This window comes from Sparus aurata, chromosome 21, assembly GCF_900880675.1.
Source record: "Sparus aurata chromosome 21, fSpaAur1.1, whole genome shotgun sequence".
In the NCBI taxonomy this organism is placed as follows: Eukaryota; Metazoa; Chordata; class Actinopteri; order Spariformes; family Sparidae; genus Sparus; species Sparus aurata.
The window spans coordinates 32,972,838-32,997,884 of record NC_044207.1 but is presented as its reverse complement, the minus strand read 5'-3'; the positions used below and the strand labels follow the sequence as shown (position 1 = coordinate 32,997,884).

The following is a 25,047-nucleotide window of genomic DNA, read 5'->3' as shown; positions in this document are numbered from 1 at the left end:
AGTCCTGCGGGGATCGAGACAAGAGCGTCATTGGTTTAAGACTCACCTTCACGCAGGTAGACCAGCTGTGAGGGACGGATAGAAGATCCACATACATCACCATGTCACACATTTACATAACTGTGACACCTAAAACACGACAGCTGACTGGAGACAGAGTGAGCGGTGCTGGCTCAGGTGTGTGCGAGCTGACCAATCAGAGCAGACTGGGGGAGGAGCCTTAAAGAGACAGGGAGCTGAATCAGAGAGGCGGAGCTCAGAGCTGCAGCAGTATGAGAACAGAGTGGTTTTTGTTTCCAGCCTTAAAGCGAAGTAAACCTCTTCTAGTAGTGACCAGAAATAAAGTGATGAACCTGAAAATGAGCAGAATGTCTGAGTGACAGCGAGCGTGGAGGACTCTGAACATCACACATGGTGTTGGTGCCTTTTGCAGAATTATTAGTGCAAGTATCAGAAAAATATGGAGTTCTGTGCAGTTAATTAGACCAGCAGAGCAGAGCGGAGCGGAGCGGAGGGACAGGAACAGCGCTTCAGACTAACGAGCGACCCCGTTAGCATTAACTGGCAGACTGGAGCCGGCGAGCTCTGAATCCTGTCAATGTTTTAATCACAACAAAGAGAAGAAAAAGATCAGAGATCACACAGAAACACTTCTTCGGCTCTACATCTGAAGAGTAAAGAAATAAATCAGTAGTGAAGGAAGACAGCCACGTATCGAATAAATATGAAAGACATTTATTTGTTTGGTTGTATTACAAGCATGTTAAAGATGTAATCCAGTCATTAATTAAAAAACTGTGTGTTATGTCAACGGTTAGTCTCCACCCACCTCCTCAACACTGATCTACTGTAGCTTTAACATGTTCCGTATAGTTTCAGAATGATCTTACAGCTGTGGTTGTTTGTGAGGTGACGTCAAACTACAGAAAATCACCTTGATATTTATTCAAGTCAGTTTCAAGCAGAATTACATTTGGAAATGTTTCCTGTTAGGAAGAAAATCATAATGTTGCCGCTCTTGAAATAAAAAATCCCAAGATGCTGGTAAAGATTTCTCTCCGTCAGTGTGAAATCATCATGGCTGCTTTTACAACTGATATGACATGATCAACATGTGGGATATTTCTCTCGCTGCACACTTTGCTCTTCTGCTCTGTCTCTGTGGCTGTAACACAGCTTCAATCTCAGAATCCACCCGTCCGTCACCTTGGACCCCATGTTCGGTTCCTCCGGTCCGGGTTTAGAACATGACTTGGGCTCTGAAGTGCATCTGCTTGGTGGCGTTGTGGCTCATGCCCATCTTCAGCATCCACTTTGACTTCATCATCTGTACGTACTGCATGTCTTTCTGTTTCTTATAGAAGCCGCTGCCTGAGGGACAGAGAGGGGAGGGGCAACATGCAGGTGCAGACGTGTCATCGTGTTGTCTAGTTATTATGAGAATAATCAAAAGCAAACACAAGGGGGCGCTATTTCTACCACACTCACTGTGGACAAGACAGAGGAGGGAAAACACATTTATAACAACAGAAGTAGAAAGAGAAGCTTTTTCTTAACACTTGCATAAAAGGTTTTAAGATTCTGACTCAGTGAAGCAAATAAAGTCTTTAGAGGAACAAAAAACGACAGAAAACAAGAAGAAGCTGCAGTGACAGTCGACTGTGAGCGAGCTGCTGTGTGGCTGCTACATGTTGATTAACTACTGACGTGCAAAATCATGTTGACATGACATAACGACATGTATGGTTACACACAGTCACTGTCCACCTCCCTAAACACACAAAAACAAAGCTGAGTTGACTTTGAGAGCGTTACGGATGATATCGTTATCGTTTATTCTTTCAGACACGATAAAGGTCCAGTGAAGATCTGACATCATGACAGCCTTAATTACAAAAGATTAAAATCTTCTCTTTTTAGGACTTAGTAGACTTCCTCCTCTCCTTGAAAAAGCATCAAACTTCCTTTCTGATTTGTTAATAATATTTCTACTCATGCATGCAAGTCCTCTGAAGTAAAACATGCTTCACAGAAACAACTGATATTTGGTTTGATTGTTCAGAAAACTGAAGCAAACCATCATTCAGCTGCAAGCCTCCTTCTGATATCAGATGACCTGATGCAGGTCTAAGAACCTACATGTTGTTGTCATTAAACTTAATTTAAATGAAGTGGACAGTACTTGTCCTTTGATCGTCTCCTATGAGAAGCTTAAGGTGATCTGAAGTGTACAAAATCTGCACTCTGAAACAAACAAAGTACTCTCATGTTGCCTAAAGGTCGTGGTTGACTCTTACCTCCTTCTCCTCCCCAGCCCAGAGCTTTGTACTGCCGCAGGACTCTGCCAACAGCGTTCCTATTGTGAGTCAGAACCACCGCTCTCTGGGCTCCAAACCGCTGTTTGTAGTACCTCATGAGGGAGCGGTGGCCGATCTTTGCACCTGGAGAGACACAGCGACAACGTTCTATCGGTTACGATATGAACACATGAAGCTCAAACAACAACAATTCAAACAGATTTAGATGAAACTACAAATCTAATGTCAAACACAAGTGACATTTAGGTTTCATTATTAATATGTAAAGTATCTTAAAATAGTTTTAGATTCCATTAGACAAACTGTAGATCGTCATTATCACATCTTTAATACATGTTCTTTAGGAGATGAAGCATAAAACCGGTCAGTGTTCACAGCGTCTCCATGTGGGAGCAAATGTCAATTGTGTGTAGATGTAATGATGAAGTTCCTTCATCTGGCCAACAGGTGGAGCCATTGTAAGTATGTGAGGAGAGTTTGTTTCTCTGGGTTGTGATCTTATTACCGTTTCTGGTAAAACAACAGACATATTTATGTTTTGATGACTCTTGGTAATTAATATAGATATATAGACATCTTATGTATGCTGAACAGAAGCTATATGTCAACATGTCAGTGCCCGATGATGATTTATTTATTATTCTAGACTGATGACAACAGTTTGAAAGTCAAACCCAGAACAGCCATCTCTGCTTAATTACCTCACTAACACAGATTATCATTTAATTTAGAGCTGTACTTTTCAACCATTGTCATGATCTGTGAATGTGTGTTTCTTCCACTGATTCTTTACTCAATAAAATGTCAGAATATAGTGAAAAGTTAATCTCACACTGTCTCATGTCGATTTTTTGTTCCGACTATTCAATTTTGTTAACTCATCTTATTTACAGTAACTGGATTATAAAGCTTTAAACAGAACAAACTGAAGACCTGAAGAGATTTTTTATAGGGAAGCTCTACGATATTGAATCTGTTGCTGGTCTTGTTTCTGTCCCTCTTGTATTTTATGGATTTTATGTATTTTATGTTGTTTTATTGTATACTTCGTTTACAGCTTTTTATTTGTGGGATGTTGTTAATTCATGGATTGTTTGTACCATTTCACGTGTTCCTGTTTTATTTTAAATGTGTGTTTCGTTTATATCTTTATCTATAACCATGTTTTGAAAAGTGCTATAAAATTAAAAGTTCATTATTATTTATTTTACCTACATCTCTTACATGATTGATGATGACAGATTGTTTAGAGTTAAAATCACTAATTGCAATTTTTACAGGTTAATTTTGTGTATTTGACACTGACAGAGATATAGATATATGTAGTTTTCTTGTCAGTAAATCATATTAAGCAAATTGCCAACTGCCAAATTTTAATTCATTTATATTAAAGATGCACAATGTAACTTTTTAGGTAACAATTCTGGTTACGTAGTCTTTTATTCTTTAAACTTCTAACAGATGTGCTGTAACTCTTCTCAGCCTGTCTAACTCAGAATGCAAACCTGTGTATCACTAATGTGTTTATAATATAAATAATCAGTCTGTCTGAAATGTTAGTTCTTCCTATATTCTGTGCTTTTATTCACTGTACGTTCAGCTTTTGTATTTTGCTGATCATAATAACACATGTCGTGTCACCTGAAGGGAGAGTCAGCTCCAGCGTTTCGTCGTCGTACTCCAGGGTTTTGTCATCAGGCAGCTCCTCTTCGTCCATCTCAGCGTCCTCTCCTTCCTTCCTGTCCGGGTAGCTGCTCCTGTTGCCAAAAACCAAAACAATCTGTGACTCAGACGGATGAAGATGCAGCACAAACTCCTCCTGTTGCCTTTAGCTGCCGTTACATCTGTACAGGGCAGGAGCATTTCATCCATCACAACGCTTACCACAGAGACGGATCGTTTCATCACCGTCTTTATTACCTGAAGTCGTAGAAATCTGCAAACTCCAGCGCAGCGTCGCCGTCTGTGAAGAGTTTACAGTGACTTTTATCTGTCATGTGACTCTGCACCGCTTCTGTCGAGTAGAACGATCTTCCCTTCTCGTTGCACCATAAACACACGTTTCCAGCTCCGACTTTCTCTCCTGCAACACGAGACAGAACAACATAAAATCAGGCTGGAAGTCTAGTAGCTGTAAATAATAACATTTTAGTTAAGAATTTAAAAGTTTGGCCCTCAGAGCTGAATTTAATCATCGAAACAACATCAATCTCTTATTTTTCACTGGATTGGGTAAAAATGTGTCCTAATCTAAAAACCCTAAGGATGATTTGTAAACTGACAACACAGTGAGTTAGTTGAGCCTCGACAGGTGAAAGTCCTGCCACGTCACACCTCAGACTCACCGAGGTAGCGGACGAAGCCCTTGATGTCGACGAGGAACTCCACATCGGGGATGAAGAAGCCGTGAACTTTGGTCATGTGGGCGACGTTCTTCATAAGTGACTTGGAGTGGTGGGAGCAGAACAGGCAGTTGGTGACGGGGATGGAGCCCGGCAGCGCCGCAGGGTTCTGTTCAGACTGAGCTGCAGAGTCTCCTTCTTGATCCATGGTCTCCTCTTCATCTTCGTCCTCCTCCATCTCGTCATCGTCTTCCTCCTCCTCAACGTCCTCCCAATCCTCTGGGAGATTTTTATTGGAACATGGCATCATTATTCAAACAACAAATTAAGACCAGCTTCATCTCAGCTCTAATGAGAGTTAATTACTCCAATTAGTTTTAAACAAAAAGCACTAATTAACCATCTCATTACACAAAAACACTTGCAGCAGTTAGTGAGGGAAGTAAAGCTCAACAACAGACTTTAATTACTCTGAGAAATCATTTGTCAAAGTGAACAGAGGAGAGAACAGAGTACTTAATATCATCTTTCACTGGAATCTGACATGTGACTAATAAATCACAGCTGATCATGTTGAGCTAAACACGTCACAGGTGGTTTTTAACAGTTTCAGAGGAAGATGGTACAAAAAAGTCTGCGTATGTTACCACAACGAATGTTTGAAGGGCTTCGAAATATTAACACTCAGGTTTGATTATCTACAAGGGAGATTATCTGTAATCTTGCTGGTATCGTCCATGAGAATCTCGTAATTATCCATATTTGCTGAACAACTCAAAGCTCTCGGGACAGTAAAATGGAATATTGTTCACTCTAATGAGCATAAATCCCACATTATATTGATTTCATCCACATCTCCAAGCTCCTGCTTTGGAGTTTCTCTGGCTCACATATCAACAGGCATCTAGAAAGTCTGAGATTCCAGGCCATTTCTGCCAGATGTGATCAAGATTTGGTGCATTTATACAAAACAAAAGAAGAAGTTGGTTTGATTTCTCCTCCCTACCTTCTCCAGCTGTAGCTCCCTCTTCCTTCTCTCGCCTCTTGGCTTGCTCCTCCAGCCACATCATCCGTGGAGGTTTCTCCAGCCTGTCCGTCCTCTCCCGCTTCACTGCTTCTGATGTCTTGGCCGGACTCGGCCTCTGCAGCTCTTTCAGGGCCTGCTGCAGGGCCTCGTTCCTGGCGTCGTGGTCCACCTTCTCCTCACCGAGTCCTTTCTCCAGGTTCTTCTCGTTCATCTTCTCCACTTTCCTCTGGGCGGCGAGCACGGCCTGCTTCTCGGCCTGCTGGTGTTTGTGAGACTGCAGGTGGTTCTGGTAGGCGTTGGCGCTGGAGAACTTCTTGCTGCAGACGGCGCAGCCCTCAGTGGCCGCCGCGTCGCTCAGCTGCTGTTCAGCGGCCGCCCGCTGCGCCAGGACACGCTCCTGAAAGTTTTCAGCAGTGACCGGTGGCATGTCGGCCACCTTACGCTTCAGGTTGTAGCGGTGCCAGTCGGTTTTGTAGTGCGCTCGCTGCACCTCGCCGTCTGTGAAGGCCACTCGGCAGCTGATGCAGGTGTAGGAAGCCATGGCAACCTGAAGGTAAGAGGGGAGAGTCCATCTCATTAATACAGTTAATAATCTAAAGTTTGTATCATAAAATATAACACTAATTTTCTTAAGCCTTCAGTTGAGTGGTTTTCAAATGTTTTGTGTCCGCAGCACACCAAAGGGCACGCCAAAATCTCACAGCACAACTGTATTTGCATCAACGCAAAACTTATAACATGTTATTTCATCACTTTGTGTTTAGTTTCAAATTATTTTTTTGGGGGGGTTTGGATTTTGCCTCTGGGTTAGGAAATGAATGTGCACAGGACTGATATGGCTGTAACAAAGACACAACTGGACTCTCAACATATAATTTGGGATCTGACACTTTAAAATTAAATAAAAGAAGCACATTAAATTTCCAGAGGCCGAGGAGATTCCTCGTATTGCTTTAGTTCATCTGTCATGCTGTTAAAACCCAGAGGTTACTCTCATAAATGACAAAGAAAAACAAATCCTCACGTTTTGGAGGCTGGACTCAGAATTCAACTACATAGTTCCCCTTTAACAGAATGTAATTAATCCTGAAATATGTGAGTTGAACAGTAGAGACATTATCTTTTAGCTGAGATGTTGGTTAATGAGGTAATAATACGAACTTTTCTCCACATGTGAATAAACAAGCTGTTCTCTGAGAAAGTTACAGTGCCAGAAGGTGAAGCTATGAAGCGCATTATTGAGTCTATTTAGTCTGATTATTCAGTTTGTTTGGGCAGGAAAAAAATATGAATGAACTGATAACTTTATAGCTCATCTTAAAATGAACTCAGCCATGAACATCTAAAGCAGTAACATGACAAAACAACAGATAAACTGTAAAACACTGACAGGAAACAGTTTACTGAACATCAGTGCTTCTACTTTTCATACGTTAAGTCGTCTTCTTCAAGTTAAAGCTCCATAATTTTATTACATTAGGTAACATTTCATAGAGAATAATATTGGATATTTGTATCATATATTGACCGCTGAAGTAGAAATGTCCAGTTTTTATTACACAAATCTGGTCTCCTTAACTTGACTCAAACTAAAGTATTCTAACTTTAGTCTGATTTTGGCACGTTGTCATGATAATTCTTCAGCCCTCACTATAATATCCATAACTCTATAAAGCACTGTGAATTACCACATATGTGTGAAATGTTCTATATATAAAAATAAAACAGTTTTAAATGTGTAACATCATCTCTGGTTGGTTAGCGTAGCTAGCTTATCTGGCTGCGCAGTAGCTAGCTGTCGGTTAAAGTCACCGGGTAACTAATGAGCAGGTTGTAATACTCAACGTTACCAAGCTAAGCTCATTACAAACAATGAATTAATGATGCAAAAACTACTACAACCAAGCTGTGATGCTGACGCATGTCTGAGACAAACCATGCTAACGTCGCTAGAAGCTAACTGAACTTCACACATTGTAGTGTAAACAACTGTAAATAACAGCTAAAATCTCTAATATTCTTATAAGTCACGACGACAACAGGAACAAGTTACACCAGGGTGACTCATGTCAAACGTCTACTTACTGATTCAGAGAGCAGACTCCTCTAAACACCGTGTTTTTAATCTGTTTAATGATAAAATGTGCTACAGTCTCAGAGCTGGGGACTGCACCACACCAACACACGAGGGTCACTTCCGGGTTTCTTCTTCGTCGTGTTTTTTGGCGGTAGGCAACCTGAATTATTTGCACATTACCGCCATCTAGTGCTTCCGGTGTGTATGACACTCTGAGTCTCCTATGTGAAGGAAAGGTCCGTTTGTTTACACCTGAGGAGTTATCAGCTGTTTCACTCCTGAAGAGACAAGAGTCAAAATGTAAAGACATGAAAACAAATATACAGTTTAAAGTCAAGCTGAGGCAAAATGAAGTTTTTGTTTTCGGTTTTTGAGTGTGAAATTTCTTCTCAGGGCCAAAAAAACAGATAATTTCTCATTATCCTGATCTGTTGTTTGTCTTTCAGGGTTCATATCGGCTCCATCAGCTGAACTTAAGCATTTATTATTCATTATTAATGAGATGATGAACTCCACGTCTTAATTTGGACACACAGTTAAAAGGGATCTATTCATGGCTATTATGTGCAATTAGTGATCTATTCTATTGATATGCGTATATGAAACATGAAAAATAATAATAATAATTAAAAGTAATAGTAAAAGCGTTTTTATTTGATATATGATTAACAACATGTTGTATTTGTCCTCAGTTAATTTCAACTGCATCATTCACACGTTATAGTTACTTCTGGCCAGTAGAGGGAACTACAGTACAATATCTGTGCTCATGCAGGAATTCAGCTTTGTGCATCCAGAACAGTTGATGTGTTGCAGTTAAATTAAATGAGATCTAATCAAATTAATCAAAAAAGCTTGTGTGTTAACATCTGTTCTACCAGGCTTCCTCCTGATATCTGACACTCCAGTTAAACTCCACAAGAAGTCCTTTAATTATCAATAACTTAAGTTATCTCTCTAAAATAAATCTCAGAATGCTGTCAGAGAATAATTACTAACATTACTAACACCTGGGAATTGTCGATTTAGTTTATGTGACATTTAGTATCTAGAGAGGGAGAGGAGTTGATGAGTGTGTACAGCAGCAGATATGAATCTGTTCTCAGTGGTTATTAGGACTCATAAAAAACTGTTGAGAGCCAACCAGCACTTCCTTTCCTGCAGCAGACGGGCTGTGTGGGTTTCTGCTCTGCAGCCTCCTCACCGTTAGCTGCACTTTTTCACATGAACAACACAATGACAGTTACAACAGTTACAGCGCTCAGTACTCACTGTCTCAGCTTCCATCTGTCTTATTCACCTGGGAGACAAACCTGGGAGCTGAGAAGCTGAAATAAAAGATGTGTTGATACTGTTTGATTGATTCTGTAAAGGTGACAGTTTACTGACAGTTTCTGCAGCCTGACACCAACTTGGAAGGCGACTGATGAAGCTGCTGTGTGATCATTTTATAGCAGTTGTAGCTTGAAAGCAGCTCGCTCTGCTGTTTGTTCATGTGTGTAAACAACAGTGTCATCAGCGTAGAGTTTGACATCCACACTGACACAATTATAAAAGGGGCTCAGCACTGAACCTGGTGGCACAGCCACACCTACTGACTTGTATATAATAGCTATATGTTTCTGTTTGCTTCTCTTTCTTTAGCTTTGTTGTCCTTGTTAAGCTGTATGCTAATATTCACGTCTTCCTCTACATTTGTTCTTGCTGCTGTGTGAAAGTATATTGAGAGCTAATTACGAGTCAAATGACTTGTAGGCGTCAACATACATGGTCCATGAAGTTGATTCTGTTTCTGATGATTTGCTCTGAAGACAAACTGAAATCCATAAAAACAAGACTGTTTCTAAAACACACACTGTGATTTTTCACTTTATTGAGAATGTTACACTGAAAGAATTGAACAAAGCTGCCACACTCTGCATAATGTATTAAAAAGAAAGACAAGGAGAGAAAAATACTAAAACAATCAAATATCTAGCAGACAGCTAATGATTCAGCTTCATGTTCTATTATTATACAAGTCACAATTCAAAGTGGAAATAAACTAGAGGATGAAAATAACACTATAGCACAGAATTTATACTCACTGCAGATATATATGTGTATATACGTATTTATATATGTAGGATGACTGAATCTAACCTGTGCATCAAAAGATACATTTTACAACCAACCACAAAACATGAACATTGACATTTGTGAGTGCTGATCAAAGTGATCAATGAGACTGAACTGATGAGATTTGATGGTGAGAAAAGGCGAGCAGAAAACAGTCAGTCAGCATGTGAGCAGTTGGTGGACGGTCCCTTGTTTCAGAGGATCCTCAGCAGAGAGAGTCCACAGCAGTACACCAGACTCTTCACTATCAGCACTGTGTAGAGCACACAGAGCAGCTTCACCCTGCACTGAGACTGGAAGGACACTGACACACACACACACACACACACACACACACACACACACACACACACACACACACACAGACAGACAGACAGACAGACAGTGTTAATTTTTCAAAATGGTGCTCTGGTCAGTGATTGTCTTTGTACGTGAAGAACTCACCTGCTTCAGGCTGCGTTTTGATGTAGGTAGGTGGTGCGCTGGATGTGTTGGTTCTGCTTGTTGTTTGAACTGCAGCTGTATTCAAACATACAGTACATCCAGACTGTTACACCACTGCATGAAGTCCGTTGTGTCAATCTGCTTCCTAAGTAGGTACTGTACAAATAAACTTCATGTTACCTGACTACAACCTGCATTTTATTAGTATTGAGATTTAACTGTAACATTAAATAATAATAATAATAATAATAATAATAATAATAATAATAATAATAATAACAATAACAATAATGACATCACAGCAGTGGATCAGAGACGTAATGATTTCCACCACAGAATTTTATCTGTTTTTAATGCAGTGCTGTCTGAGGCCTGAACATCACAGGCCCTCCAATTTTGGTTTTCTTCATTTTCCCTTATGTACAGAGATTTATTTACATCCTGTGAATGGGGTATTGGTTTTCATGTAATGGAGACAAAGCCCACAGTAATATATAATTAACAGAACTCACCTGTTTCAGGCTGAGTTACGATGGAGGTAGGTGGTACCCTGGATGTGGTGGTGATGCTGCTGCTTGTTGTTTGAACTGCAGCTGTATTCAAACATACAGTACATCCAGACTGTTACACCACTGCATGAAGTCTGTTGTGTCATTCTACTTCGTTTATAAATGTTTTTATTAAAGTTTATATAAAGTATAAACACACTTATTACCTGGTTCTGTTTGGGCCTTCACTGTGCCCCCCTCGTGCTGGACGGAGCAGCGGTATTTACACGTGTGGAGAGCATCCCGTCCAGGCTGCAAGATGGCGGCGGTACATCCCGACTCTCTGAGCTCCAGCTGCTCTCCCTCAGCAGGGACCCACTGCTCCTGATCCTCCTGTCTTTCCCAGGAGATCCGGACCAGAGGAGGAAACATGGCTGAGGCCACACACAGCAGGGAGCTCCTCCCCTCCAGGGGGGCTCTGGATGCTGCTGGGTACACGCTCACCACGGGCTTCACTACCTGCTCATCTGAAGTTTGACAGCAGCAACAAGCAGCACAGACACACATTGACACAGTCAACAGCAGCTTCCAGCACTGCACTGCATTCAGTGTGATCCTGGAAACTACATGGACTCTGATCACTAAACTACTCATCAATACAGCACAAAGTTCAACACATAGACTGGATTCACCTGCACATCAAACACACTCATCATGTCATGTTATATGGGGACAAACAACATCATGTGTTCAGCACTTCTTTCTTTCAATGTGCACATTCATCATTAATATGACTCTTACTAATAATAATATAACATCATATTTTCATACAATGGAAAATCTTCATCTGTATCATGATAAAAGACAGATTATAATAAAGGACATATTTACCCTCAAGTTTAATATACGCAGACATTTTAATGTTTATATTACCCACCACATATTGTAAATATTAAAAGAAAAATGAATCTACAATTTGATGTGTTGTTTATTTATATTTAAATTTAATACAAATACATGGTTTCATATGTCTAATGTGAATAAAGCTGTAATTCAATAAAAAAGAAGGTAAAATGTTGTTGGTCCCTGCAGGAAAATTCATCTTTATGTAAAAATGCATTGCAAAACAATATTTATCATAATATGATAAAATAGGAATGTTGCATGATAATAACAATACTTATCTACATTTACGTTCACATAAAACATGTGTAACATGTTGCAGATTTACCAGTGTGTACTTTAGTTAAGCTGCTAAAGAAAAACAAATCAGAACTTCAATAATTTCATCAATTTTTCTCTCAATATTTTTAGAGTCATACACAATTACAATAAAACGTTCAGATATGTCAAATAAGAATAACGACTGCTTTGAGATATCATATGTACAAAGTTAAGGCTTCATTTACATTGGCAAGAACCACGTATGATTAAATTACATTTGATAATATAACATAACATAAATCAGTATATTATAATCTGCTCTATGGAAATTACTATATCATGTCACACATTGCAAATGCATTTACTTTTACATATTTGAAATTAAGTTGAGTATATGATTTGATATTTGATATTTATGAATAAATTATATCAATGATTCTCAAAAATAAAATTTTTCATGTGCCATTGTATATCTATGTTTTTGGTATATGTTTTTTTATATTTCAGTATAATTAGTATATTATATTCAGTATCTATTTGTCTTCATGTATAAATATGTTTTACACTCAACGGAAATTGTACAATTATATAAAATACAATTGTTTTGTTGCAATTTGACCATTTAAATTTATCAAAGTAAACCAAATGTATAATCTGATTACTTTAAAATAATATAAATGATGTCTCAATCACATCACAATATGTGCCGTATTAATACACAATATTAACCATCAGATGTTTGCAAAATATTTTGGCTTTTATATATGTAAACATGTTTTGTTTCATTTATTTTTTGCTTTTAGATTTACATTACAGGCATGTTAACACAGAAAGAATGTAATAACGAATTATTAATGATCCTATACAACATATTTAAAGTTATATGTTTTACAAATACATTTACTGACATATATTAAATGATGTTTGATATCATATATGAGATGGTGCTGAATTACTGAGAGGATCAAATACTGTATGTTTGCAACATTGTCAATATCAAACTTTTTCTCTATGAATCAGTTTGATCTCCTGCAGAAATAAAGAAGAACTTCAGCTGTGCAGTGAGATTTAAACATCTTTTCAGGAGGTATAAACCTTTTTATGGAACAATAGCTGCACGGCTGCAAGAATTCTCTACTAATTATGAACAAACTAACATGTAAAGCCTGAAGCAGCAGAAACTCATTAAAAACACATTTTACACTTGTTCAATAAAACAACTGAAGGACAATGAAGCTTTATTCTTACCTGTTACAAACAGTTTAGTTCCGGAGCCAAAGATGCGGTATCTATACCTCGTGTTCCCCCCACAGTGAGACAGAGTAATACAAAAACCTGTGTGCTGTTGAACGTGTCGGCTGAGGTGAACGAGTCCAAATGATGAAGCAGGATCATGTTTCAGCTCCATGATGTGTTTCTCTAATGTTCATATCAACATGACTGTCTCTTCTTTTATTGTCTTTTTAGACACACTAGCAGTGTTGCTCTGTGGATGCTAATGTCTGTCGCTCCACTACTTTAGTCCACATGGATTGGACCTGGACCAAAGGATGGATGGATGGACTGACATGACATTTTCTACACACATTCTTGGTCCCCAGAGGATGAACTTCATTCATTGACTTTGTTGATTCTGACTTGTTATCTAGCTCCACCAGCAGGTCCACCAGTTCCTGGTCCTCAGTCGGTGGCCCAGTCGACACCTGTTCCTGCTCCCTTGTCTGCAGGTCAGCAGACTGGCTCCAGAGCCGGACCGGAGGTCTTTCCTGATCCCCGTCCAGACCTCCAGCTGCCGGCCTCCTGCTCTGCCTTGCAGCAGTCCTCTGTTCCTGTTCTGCAGCAACCTGTCTGAGCTGAGCTGCAGCTGTCTCCAGTTCCTGTGCTGAATCAGTCTCCTGTGGCTGTGGTTCTGTAACCTCTTGTTTTCCTGACTCTGACAGCTCCACCAGCTCCAGTGGCAGCTCCTGCCAAATCTCTCAGGGGGGCAACTGTTGTGATGATGTCTAAGGTGACTCAGGTAAATGAAGGCAGCTGATATTTTCATGTTGCAGTGAACTATGTGTAATAATAATAATAATAATTCATTTAATTTGTATAGCGCTTTTCAAAGACCCAAAGTCGCTTACAGAGATAGCAGGACAGGTAATACACAGACGCACATGTAGTAGGTATAGGTAGCAAACAACAGAAGACAAGGATGACAGGGAAACAAAAGCAAAGGTGGGGCATGGGGTAGTGCTGATACAGACAAACAGACAGAAACAGGTACAACAATAGAGGTGGGGGGATGGATTGAAGAGCAGTGGGGGGGGGGCTGATGAGTGAGGAGAGCGGAAGGGGGGGGGGGGTCGGGGGGAGAGGACAGGAGTGAATGTAGTTATGGGTAGGGGAGATCGTAGGCTTGTGAGAAGAGGTAGGTTTTTAGGCGGGATTTAAATGTGGTGAGTGATGGAGAGTCGCGGATGGGCTGGGGGAGAGAGTTCCAGAGTCGGGGTGCAGTTCTCGAGAAGGCTCTGTGTCCGAAGGTTTTGAGTTTGGAAGATGGCATGGTCAGAGTTAGGGAGGAGGAGGATCGGAGGGCTCGGGAGGGGCGGTGGGGGATAAGGAGGTCAGACAGGTAGGGTGGGGCCAGATGGTGGAGAGCTTTGAAGGTTAGGAGGAGTATTTTGAAATCGATGCGTTGTTTGATAGGGAGCCAGTGGAGGGTGTAGAGAATGGGGGTGATGTGTTCACGGGAGCGGGTGTGAGTGAGGAGGCGAGCAGCAGAGTTCTGGACCATTTGGAGTCTATGGAGGGAATGGGAGGTGATGCCAGTGAGGAGGGAATTGCAGTAGTCAAGACGTGAGGAGATGAAGGCGTGGATGAGGGATTCAGCGGCAGGGGGGGAGAGGCAGTGTCTGATTTTGGCGATGCGGTGGAGGTGGAAGTAGGAGGTCTTGACAATGGAGCGGACATGGGGATCAAAGGAGAGCGTGGGGTCCAGGATAACACCAAGGTTGCGTGCAAGGGGGGAGGGAGAGATGATCGAGCTGTCAATGGTAAGTGAGATGGGTCCAGTTTTGTTTAAAGTGGATTTGGTGCCAATGAGGAGGAGTTCTGTTTTGTCACTGTTGAGTTTGAGGAAGTTCTGGGACAGCCATGTTTTTATTGCAGAGATGCAGGTTTCAATGTGGTTGAGTGGAAGATTTTGGGTGGGTTTGGTGCGGATGTAGATCTGGGTGTCGTCAGCATAACAGTGGAATTCGAGGTTGAGTGAGCGGATGAGGTGTCCAAGGGGGAATAGGTAGCAGATGAAGAGAAGGGGGCCAAGGACTGAGCCCTGAGGGACCCCCTGCGAAACAGGAGAGAGGGTGGATGTGTGGTCGGAGAGGGAGACGAACTGTTGGTGGAGGAGTTGCCAACAGTGGCAGTCAGGGAGCTGTTGATTTGGGAGATTTTATTGTTAAAGGCGAGGAGGAAAGAGTTGCAAATGTCGGGTGAGGAGGGAGGGTTGCGGTCTGGCGGCCGGAGCAGTTTGTTGACGGTGGAGAACAGGATGCGGGGGTTCCTGTTGGTACTGTTGATGAGGGTGGAGAAGTGGGCGGATTTGGCAGCTCGGAGAGCATCACGGTAGGAGGAGATGTGGTGTTTGTAGGCTTCAGCGTGAACGGTGAGGTGGGTTCGTTTGAGGAGTCGTTCGATTTGTCGGCCGGAAGGGGAGGGGATGTGGGTTAGAGATGGGTAGGGAGGCAGAGCAGACGATGTCGAGGATGTGGCCTTTGGTATGGGTGGGGAGGTCAATATGTTGGGTTAGGTGGAAACAGTCAAGAAGAGAGAGGAAGTCAGATGTCAATGGGGCATTGGGCTGATAGATGTGGATGTTAAGGTCACCGGTAAATAGGAGGCGGGGAGAGAGGGAAGACGCAATAGTGAGGAGGTCGGACAGATCAGAGAGAAAAGATGGGTGTGGCTTCGGGGGACGGTAGATTAGAACAGCAGTGAAGGCAAGGTGTTCGAAGGATGAGATAGATGGGAGGTTGAGATTGAGTTCAGTGATGGTCAGGGATTGTTTATGGAGAACGGCAACGCCTCCCCCTCTGTACAGTTTGGATGAACATTACACAGTGATCATCAACAGATGTGTCGACATTCATGAGTTCACTGTCAAGACACCTTTAGATGTAAAGGTAACTACATGTTAGAGCTAATAAAGGACAGTGAGAGACAAAGATGTCAGAGACAGCTTCACTAAATAAAACTCTGCAGACAGACGCAGAGCTGTGTTGTGTGAAGCACTTGTTCAAACTTTGAGAGCCAGACGGCAAAAAACTCCTGAGAGTTTACTTAAACGTAATGTTACATTACATCTGACAAATTGTTACAGAAACCTGGAATTTGTATTTACACAGTTGTGTTGGCAAATCATACTAAATACCAATGTCTAAATATTGTTGCTTTAACCAGTGATGGGGCTCGTTACTCAAAAATGTAATATATTACACATTACACACTACTCTCAAAAATAGTAAAGCCTTACATTACATGATTACTCCCTGAAGAAAGTAATTAGTTACATTACTCGTTACATTCATGTTGCTTCACGGTTCCTTAGCAACAAGCTTTGTGTGTGCGTGTGTGCTGTCTCTGTAGGTGCTTTGTTCAGTTTGAGGTAGTGTTAGCAGCGGTGGAGAGAAGTTTCCAACACGGACAAAGTGTGCACCTTACAGTCAAGTTATTTTCCTTATGTTCAACAAATTCAAAGTAATGTTTGTACCTCCAACCGTCAAAAGTGGCTTTACGCAGCGGGGGTCTTCAGGCAAGTCGCATGCAGCATGTTCTGCTCGTGTTGTTGACGCTGCCATCGTTGTCCCATCTCCCCTTGCGGGGTGGTGACTAACCAATCGGTGATGGTGAAAGATACCTCGTGCCAAACCCCAACCAATCAATGTTCCATTATTGACGGCCCCTGGCCCCTTGTGTGTGACGCGTGCAAATAGCAATGTAACGTAAAGAACGAGTTTGGCAAACTGTAATGTGATTACTTCATTCAGAACAGTAATGCCTTACACTATTCATTACTGATAAAAGTAGTGTGATTACAGCGTTACGTCAAACTTGGCAAAGACTTGGCAACTTCTCGTCCCGTTAATACACAACGCTTAGGTCGCATTTGTTTTGAAGCAGCCAGCATTTGCTTATGAATGATGACCCATACAAGAAGAGATCTCAAACTGGCCGTCCTGTACGTCAGTCAGGTGGCATAGACTCGACCTGTTGCAGAGTGCCCTCTGGTGGATGCCAACACTCATAACTGGTAAATAGATTCCTATTTCTTTTTTTAAAGTATTTTTTTGGCCTTCTACAGCTTTATTGACAGTACAGCTGAAGCTATGACAGGAAACAGTGGGAGAGAGAGGGGGAGTGACACGCAGCAGAGGGACACAGGCCGGGAGTCGAACACATGGCCGCTGCAGAGCCTCAGCACATGGGACGCATGCTCTACCAACTGAGCTAAACGGCACCTCTAGATTCCTATTTCTAATAAATTACATGGTATCGGATCGGTGCCTGGACTCCAGTACTCGCCGATACCAATGCCAGCATTTTTGACAGTATCGGAGGCATTTCCGATACTGGTATCGGAATCGGAACAACAACAGCACCCTGCTAGAAGAACCAGCATAGACCAGCATATGTTGTGTTTTGGTGCTGGTATGCTTCATCAGCAACGTCACCAGCAAGACTATGCTGGTGGGCCAGCTTCATTGTGCAGCAAAACCAGCGCAAAACCAGCACTAACCAGCATAGACCATCATGGAAATCGTGCTGGACTGTGCTAGTTTTTTCAGCAGGGCACACAGGCCCTGAGCCACAGAACGATGAGCAGCAGCAGCAGTGACAGACTGTCGTTCAGTCGCTAAACAAGTAGCACAAAGCACACACACAGACCGTCTGAGCCAATGAGAGAGCTGCTGTAGCAGCAAAACACTCCTGTAGCGGCTAACGTTAGCATAAAGCACACACCTGAGAAAGTGTGGCTCTTACCGACCCCAACTTCAATACACATTGTTCAAACTACCACTGATTTGTACATTTCTGTCCGTCTGGCCTCTCCAGACACACAGAGTACAGAAGTGGATTGAGTTTCTCTGTCAATCTGTCAAACAAAGCAGATTCTGTTCCTGCGTCGACTGTTTCTCACCTCAAATGTTTTCACAAACATATTTTAGTGCCAGATCCTTTGTTACCAGCCTGACACCATTTTGTTTCCTGTTTCAGAACAAACGAGCCGAAACTAAGCTCCGCCCACCTCACATGTGTCACCCATCAGTGGAACATTTTATTTGTCCAGGGCAGCCCAGTGCATTTCTGGGAGTTCTAGGTTTTTTACCCGTTCATCAAGAGCATTGAAACACTTCTTAAACATGTGACCTTTGTGGACATGTGTGTTTGTCTGTGTGTTTGCTGACTGCATCAGTTTGTAGAAACCTCCTGGTCCTCCAGTGACAGTCGGCCCGCGATGACACAAAGTCATTTCAGCCTCTGTTCATTGAAATCTCGATTTGTGCAGTTTTAAGTGTTACAAAGTGTTTCATTCTTAAAAGTTTTCAGTCAGTTGATTAAAATCAAGTTGTTAACTTACCAGATGCTGAAGTGTCGGTCTGGAGATACTTTTGTCCTGATGGTGGCACTAGGGGAAAGGTCAGGAGGTCACCATGAATGTTAGGGTTCATCCTCTGGGAAGCAGAAACATCCACAGGAAACTGATGAAATGTGTCCAACAAGATGAGCGTCCTAATGAGCCGCTGCTAGAAGGACAAAGTACACAGACTGACGTGTGTCCAAGATTTGTTTTTTAAAATGTCCTAAAGTGAAATGATGTGGTGAAATGTGCTGAAAGGTGTTAAACAACAAGTGCTGCTGGAAGTGTTTTCATTCAGAGCACATTAGTGTTGTGAGGGACGGATGGACTTTATTCAGCAGCAGGACGTTGGGCTGTAAATATTTGATGATGTTTGATATCATTTTATTGAAATATTCGAAAGTATGTTTGTTGTTTTACTGATTCATCTGGATTATGTTTGAGTTTGTCATTGAATTATTTTCCTCTTTATTTTCTCATTGTGTTTGTGTTTGTCTCCTTTTTCCTCTCTGTGTGAAACAACAATAAACCTGCTGGAATATCTGATGAAAATATAAATAAATAGAATATGAAATAAATCCCTCAGTTCCGTGTGTTTGTGACTGTGGCTGAGATGGAGGTGAAACATGTGAACCTGGGCTGTGGTTTACTGCTTTCTTCCTGTCACAAACACTGTTTGACGTCTGTTCATCTGTTGGTTTTTGTTCAGGCTGCTCGGATCATTTCTTACTGTGGGGAACTTTCTTCCAACAGGCGCAGTAGTAGGTGGCTGAATGAAGGAGTTTAACTTTCTGGATCTTCAACTCACAGCCGTTCTGATTATTCACAACTGAGAAATCTTTTTTCTGAGGATGATTGAACCTGCCACCTATGCTACAACTGGTCCTGTCATAATACAAAATTCTTTTGAATGTTTCTCTGTCTTTCTTCTGGATCCACCCTGCAGAATTACTGTAGTCACACTGGTCAGTTCCTCGACAGCTGAAGGAAACTTTATCTCCAACTCTCCTGGTCAATGTTAAATCCTCCTGAATCAGCTGTTCTGCCATGGCAACCAGCGCTGTAGAGAAGCAGACAGATCGATGAAGGTCAGTGTGACAGTGTTTGTTCCAGGTGGACTTTGTTGGCTCCTGATTGGCTGGAAACACTCACCTGAACACAGACAGCACAGAGCAGCAGTTGGGAGGAAAAGCATTTTGTGCAGTGGTGTTTCCTCTGGTGAACCTGGGGAGAAGTGGCACTCTGACGCAGCTGAGGCCAAACCAGGACGAGCTGCCAGATCAGACGAGGGCCACGTGGTTTCTAACAGGTCCTCAGAGCTCCCATCAGCCCCTGCGGCTCACAGATAAGGCCGCCGCTGCCGATCGACGGCTCGGCTGAAGCTGCCGTGTGATAGAAATAGAAACCCACATTCATGTGAGCAGCAACACATTCAGGTTGGTGGTGAATTTAGTAGCACAGACTGTTATCTGTTGTTGAACAGCTGTGATGAAAAGACAAAAGGACAAATCCACAAAACTCCTCCACTGTAATTTGAAGCCTTAAACGTCCCCTTGCATTTCTGTCATTTCACTGAATCATTTCATTTCTATGACACATCAAACCTTCTCTGGTACAAATACACACAGTACCCACCAGCAGAGATGTACTTCAACTAATACTGCAGTACTGTCTCAAGTGAAGTGACACAGTGCTGTGATTAGTTAGACTTCTATAGTTATTGTTAGTATAGTACATGTCAGAGAAATATGACACCATCTACTGTAACAGGCAGCAGCAGAATAATATAGTAATAATATAGTTCATAATATAGTTGCAGTAGAAAAAGTATTTGAAGTATTTTTAGAAGTAGTACCAACAATAATGCCAGTAATACTCCTCATTTACTGCTGTGTGTTTTTTATCCACTAGATGTCACTGTGGGTTTGTCGCCAGTAAAATAAGAGGGCGGAGCGTCATGGTGTCATCATGGCGACCGTCATCAGCATCACGTGAATTTCCCTGCACTTCCCGTGACTGACCACAGGGTGGTGGTGTTTCTCTGTGATGTTTAATGTCAGCACCAGCAGCAAACACAGAAATCCAGCATGTGATCAGCTTTAGTTTGAAATGTGTCACACAGCCGTGGTGGAAGAGCTGATTTATTGGTGTGACAGCGATCTAACAGTGTAAAGACACATGTAATGTCACACATGTGTTGTCTGCTGAGACAGCCGCAACATGTTGTCATTCTTCCAACAGTGTTTCATGGTGAAAATGATCCAAGTGTTCAGAGTTAGAACACACAGAACAGAACAAACATCCCTTCAGATAATGAAATGTATCATACCTGTTCCTTCAGCTTCTTAAAGGAACACACTGACATTTGTCTGTTTTGGTTTGACGCTGTTATTCCATTTAAAGCAGATTTCAATCAGGGGAGACGAGTGAATGAAGTAAAGATCATGTTTATGACAGCAGATGATATGTAATCAGTGAGTCTGCTCACAAAGTCTTTGTCACTTTGACTGTACAGGGAGATATTGTAATAGAGGGTCGTCTGAACAGCAGCAAGAACATATACTTGAAATGATATGATATGGTGGTAAATACATATTTGTGTCATGTGACAAATTGTAATGGCTAGACGACTGGGTCAGAGCTTCTCCAAAACTGCAGCTGTTGTGGGGTGTTCCCATTCTGCAGTGGTCCAAGGAAGGCACAGTGGTGAACCGACGACAGGTTCGTGGTCGGCCAAGGCTCATTGATGCACATAAGGAGCGAAGGATTTGCCCATGTCGTCTTATCCAACAGACGAGCTGCTGTAGCTATAATTACTGAAGCAGATAATGCTGATTCTGATAGAAAGGTGTAAGGATACACAGTGCATCACAATTTGTTGCGTATGGGGCTGCATAGCCACGGACCAGTCAGGGTGCCCATGCTGACCCTGTCCACCGCCGAATTGGCCAACAATTGGCACGTGAGCATCATAACTGTACCAAAAGCAAGGAAAGAAAGTGGCACCAGGATTCACTATGGGACGAAGCAAGCCAGCAGAGGCAGTGTGATGCTTTGGGCAATGTTCTGTTGGGAAACCTTGGGACCATCCATGTGGTCTGTTTTATGGAAACGATATTCCCTGATGGCTGTGGCCTCTTTCAGCAGGACAATGTGCCGTGCCTCAAAAATGGAAAATAGAAATTGGCTCAAAGTGGATTCAATTTTGGATATTCAAATGGGTTATGAATTTGTTTGATGAAACCAACAGTACACTGTCTCACACGGGGCACCAATATATTGGTGCGTTGTGTAAATGCCTCACACGGGGCACCATAATATTATGCACTGCATCAGACAAGGCACAATTATTTAGTACTGATGGAGCACTAAAAGGATTATTATTTACAATGACAAGCCTTGAAGATGGGAAATGATAACCAATTCAACAATTCAGTGTCATCAAACGGTACTAAACTATTTGTAAATCTGATTAATAATTGACTTAATAATTACAACCATAACAGCCATAATGGTTGAAGGATGTTGGAGTTATGACAGCAGGGATTGGCAACATTCACTCTTGTACAATATTAAATGGAGGGTCTGACTGACAGTATGTTTGGATCAGGTCTGCAGTGAGTCCAGGACAGAATCAGAATGGTGATCGGACCGATCTGGGTGACATTTCCCACCTCTCTTAAGCCTTCACAAAAGGGCAACGTCTCACACTGATTGGCTGTGAGGGGAATGACACAAGCTGCTCTCCCATTTTAGTTAGGAGCCAGTCTCCACACCTGCGACAGGTGATCTGAATACACTGCAATCAGTCCAGAGGGAGTGAGAGGTTCAGCCCAAATAAAAGAGAAGTACGACACACACACACACACACACACCCACAAACACACTTCCGTCTCCTGAGCCTTCACCTCAGTTCCTTCAAGTTACACTCACGAACCACTCATAGATCCCGACCTGTGTCCTCAGGACAGTTCTGTAATTCACTGGACTGACCCACTGAACAATGTGATACAGAACGATCCACCGTGGGCCAAGCTTCGACGTAGTATTTGACTTGACAGCAGCTTGGACATTTTTCAGATCAGGTTGGAGCTGAGAAGAGGCTCCACAGCTCTCATTAAAGGTCCCTTCAAATTTGATGGAAAAGCATGTTGAGTTGCTGAAAATGAAAAAGAATCATTTCCCATGACTTAGCTACTCCAACCAGTCAGTGTAACAGACACATCCTCAGCAGACATGAACCACTGAGGCGTCAGAACAGAAAACACTCACATGTGTTGTTGTGGAGGACGCTGACAAAGAAGCCTTTTGTCAGTTTTCTATGAGGATTTGTTAGCTCTCATCAACACCAGCTGTGAACTGTAAAGTGAAACTTTTATGGCTAAAATCACATCACCATAAATAAAGTCCATGGACGTGAGCTCCAGGTGGGGGGTCACTGTTGGGTTCTGTTCAACTTTGTGTGGGTGGAGGGCTCAGTGGAAAAAAGGCTTCCAGACAACAAGAGAAAAGACAAAGCAGTCCAGAGAGGGAGAGGAGTTGATGAGTGTGTACAGCAGCAGATATGAATCTGTTCTCAGTGGTTATTAGGACTCATAAAAAACTGTTGAGAGCCAACCAGCACTTCCTTTCCTGCAGCAGACGGGCTGTGTGGGTTTCTGCTCTGCAGCCTCCTCACCGTTAGCTGCACTTTTTCACATGAACAACACAATGACAGTTACAACAGTTACAGCGCTCAGTACTCACTGTCTCAGCTTCCATCTGTCTTATTCACCTGGGAGACAGACACACAGTCGTATAAATAATACTGATAATAGATTAATCATGCATAAAAAATGCAATGTTCTTAACTATTTAGTGAATGTAACAGCTGACACATAGAGACATGTGATATACATATAAAACTACAGAAACATCCAGTGTACATGAAATATACTTCAGTTTATTTTGAGAATTACTAAAACACAATTCAATCAATCTGTTGATATATATGATGATAATGTGTAGTAATATTTCATTACTATATATAGATAATATGTGATTTGTAGATCATGATTGATAATTAATCGTAGGTTTTCTCATGTTAAATTGCAAGATATAAACAATTGTTAAGTGATGGTGTTTCTGACATCGTCCATACTATCATAAATTTGTAGTGTGAAAAAAACGCAATTTCAGAGAAATTCAAACTTTTCTCCCTCTAAGTGTTTAAATGACCACGAGAGGATTTGCAGCAGTGACTCCTCGACTGGAACATTTACATGAACATGTCGTTCATCTGTTCTCATCAATCAGAGCGACAGAACACAAACCACTCAGACAGAAACACAAACCACAGAGACAACAAGTCGTCTTGTTGTTTTGTGAAGCTGAATTCGAGCGTCCATGTTGGTTCACCTCAGGTCTCATAATGAGGTTCCAGCTGATCAGAGAGCTGCTGTCAGAGCCGTCAGAGTCGTGTGTCCGTCTCAATCAGTGGTCAGTTTCCAACAGTTCACCTGGTTAACCCCACTGAGCCACTGATCTCCTGTCAGTCAGCTTCTAACTTCAGTTTGTATCAGTGCAGCTGTCTGTGCTTCACTCACACAGCTCCAAATGTGACATGTTACTGTGGCATTAAGCCTGTTTTTAAGTTTCACGGCTGTTTTTCTCTGACGTACAAACTCAACTACACTCATGTGAAGGTGTGTAACTGCTGTCAAAACATACTGAATGATTCTGGTGTAAAAGCTGTGACAGTTAAATAATTTTTTATCAGTTGATAAAAAATAAACACAGCCATCATTCAGCCAACATTCAAACTGAAGGCGACTGATGAAGCTGCTGTGTGATCATTTTATAGCAGTTGTAGCTTGAAAGCAGCTCGCTCTGCTGTTTGTTCATGTGTGTAAACAACAGTGTCATCAGCGTAGAGTTTGACATCCACACTGACACAATTATAAAAGGGGCTCAGCACTGAACCTGGTGGCACAGCCACACCTACTGACTTGTATATAATAGCTATATGTTTCTGTTTGCTTCTCTTTCTTTAGCTTTGTTGTCCTTGTTTAGCTGTATGCTAATATTCACATCTTCCTCTACATTTGTTCTTGCTGCTGTGTGAAAGTATATTGAGAGCTAATTACAACCAGAGTCAAATGACTTGTAGGCGTCAACATACATGGTCCATGAAGTTGATTCTGTTTCTGATGATTTGCTCTGAAGACAAACTGAAATCCATAAAACAAGACTGTTTCTAAAACACACACTGTGATTTTTCACTTTATTGAGAATGTTACACTGAAAGAATTGAACAAAGCTGCCACACTCTGCATAATGTATTAAAAAGAAAGACAAGAAGAGAAAAATACTAAAACAATCAAATATCTAGCAGACAGCTAATGATTCAGCTTCATGTTCTATTATTATACAAGTCACAATTCAAAGTGGAAATAAACTAGAGGATGA

General features: G+C 41.7%; 2 protein-coding genes across 4 annotated transcripts; both read right to left on the bottom strand.

Annotated features, from left to right (window-relative positions):
- Positions 1-714: 714 nt before the first annotated feature.
- znf622 (zinc finger protein 622) lies at positions 715-7,911 on the bottom strand. The gene is made up of 7 exons (XM_030404118.1): positions 7,773-7,911; positions 5,667-6,234; positions 4,664-4,939; positions 4,239-4,401; positions 3,960-4,075; positions 2,298-2,441; positions 715-1,371 (listed from the first exon to the last, which is right to left on the bottom strand). The coding sequence occupies exons 2-7, from the start codon at positions 6,226-6,228 to the stop codon at positions 1,241-1,243; spliced, it is 1,392 nt and encodes a 463-aa protein (XP_030259978.1). The 5' UTR covers positions 6,229-6,234; positions 7,773-7,911; the 3' UTR covers positions 715-1,240.
- Positions 7,912-9,997: 2,086 nt separating this feature from the next.
- On the bottom strand, positions 9,998-18,727 carry LOC115572119 (uncharacterized). Of its 3 annotated transcripts, none has more exons than XM_030401938.1 (5): positions 18,601-18,727; positions 11,042-11,341; positions 10,839-10,919; positions 10,327-10,401; positions 9,998-10,186 (listed from the first exon to the last, which is right to left on the bottom strand). In XM_030401938.1, exons 1-5 carry the CDS (start codon positions 18,689-18,691, stop codon positions 10,077-10,079), a joined length of 657 nt encoding a protein of 218 aa, XP_030257798.1. In that variant the 5' UTR covers positions 18,692-18,727; the 3' UTR covers positions 9,998-10,076. The 3 variants fall into 3 exon arrangements, with proteins under 3 accessions (XP_030257798.1, XP_030257796.1, XP_030257797.1); XM_030401936.1 differs by lacking the exon at positions 18,601-18,727 and adding an exon at positions 13,227-13,855 and having other exon boundaries at positions 11,042-11,347; XM_030401937.1 differs by lacking the exon at positions 18,601-18,727 and adding an exon at positions 13,227-13,854.
- Between the last annotated feature and the right edge of the window lie 6,320 nt (positions 18,728-25,047).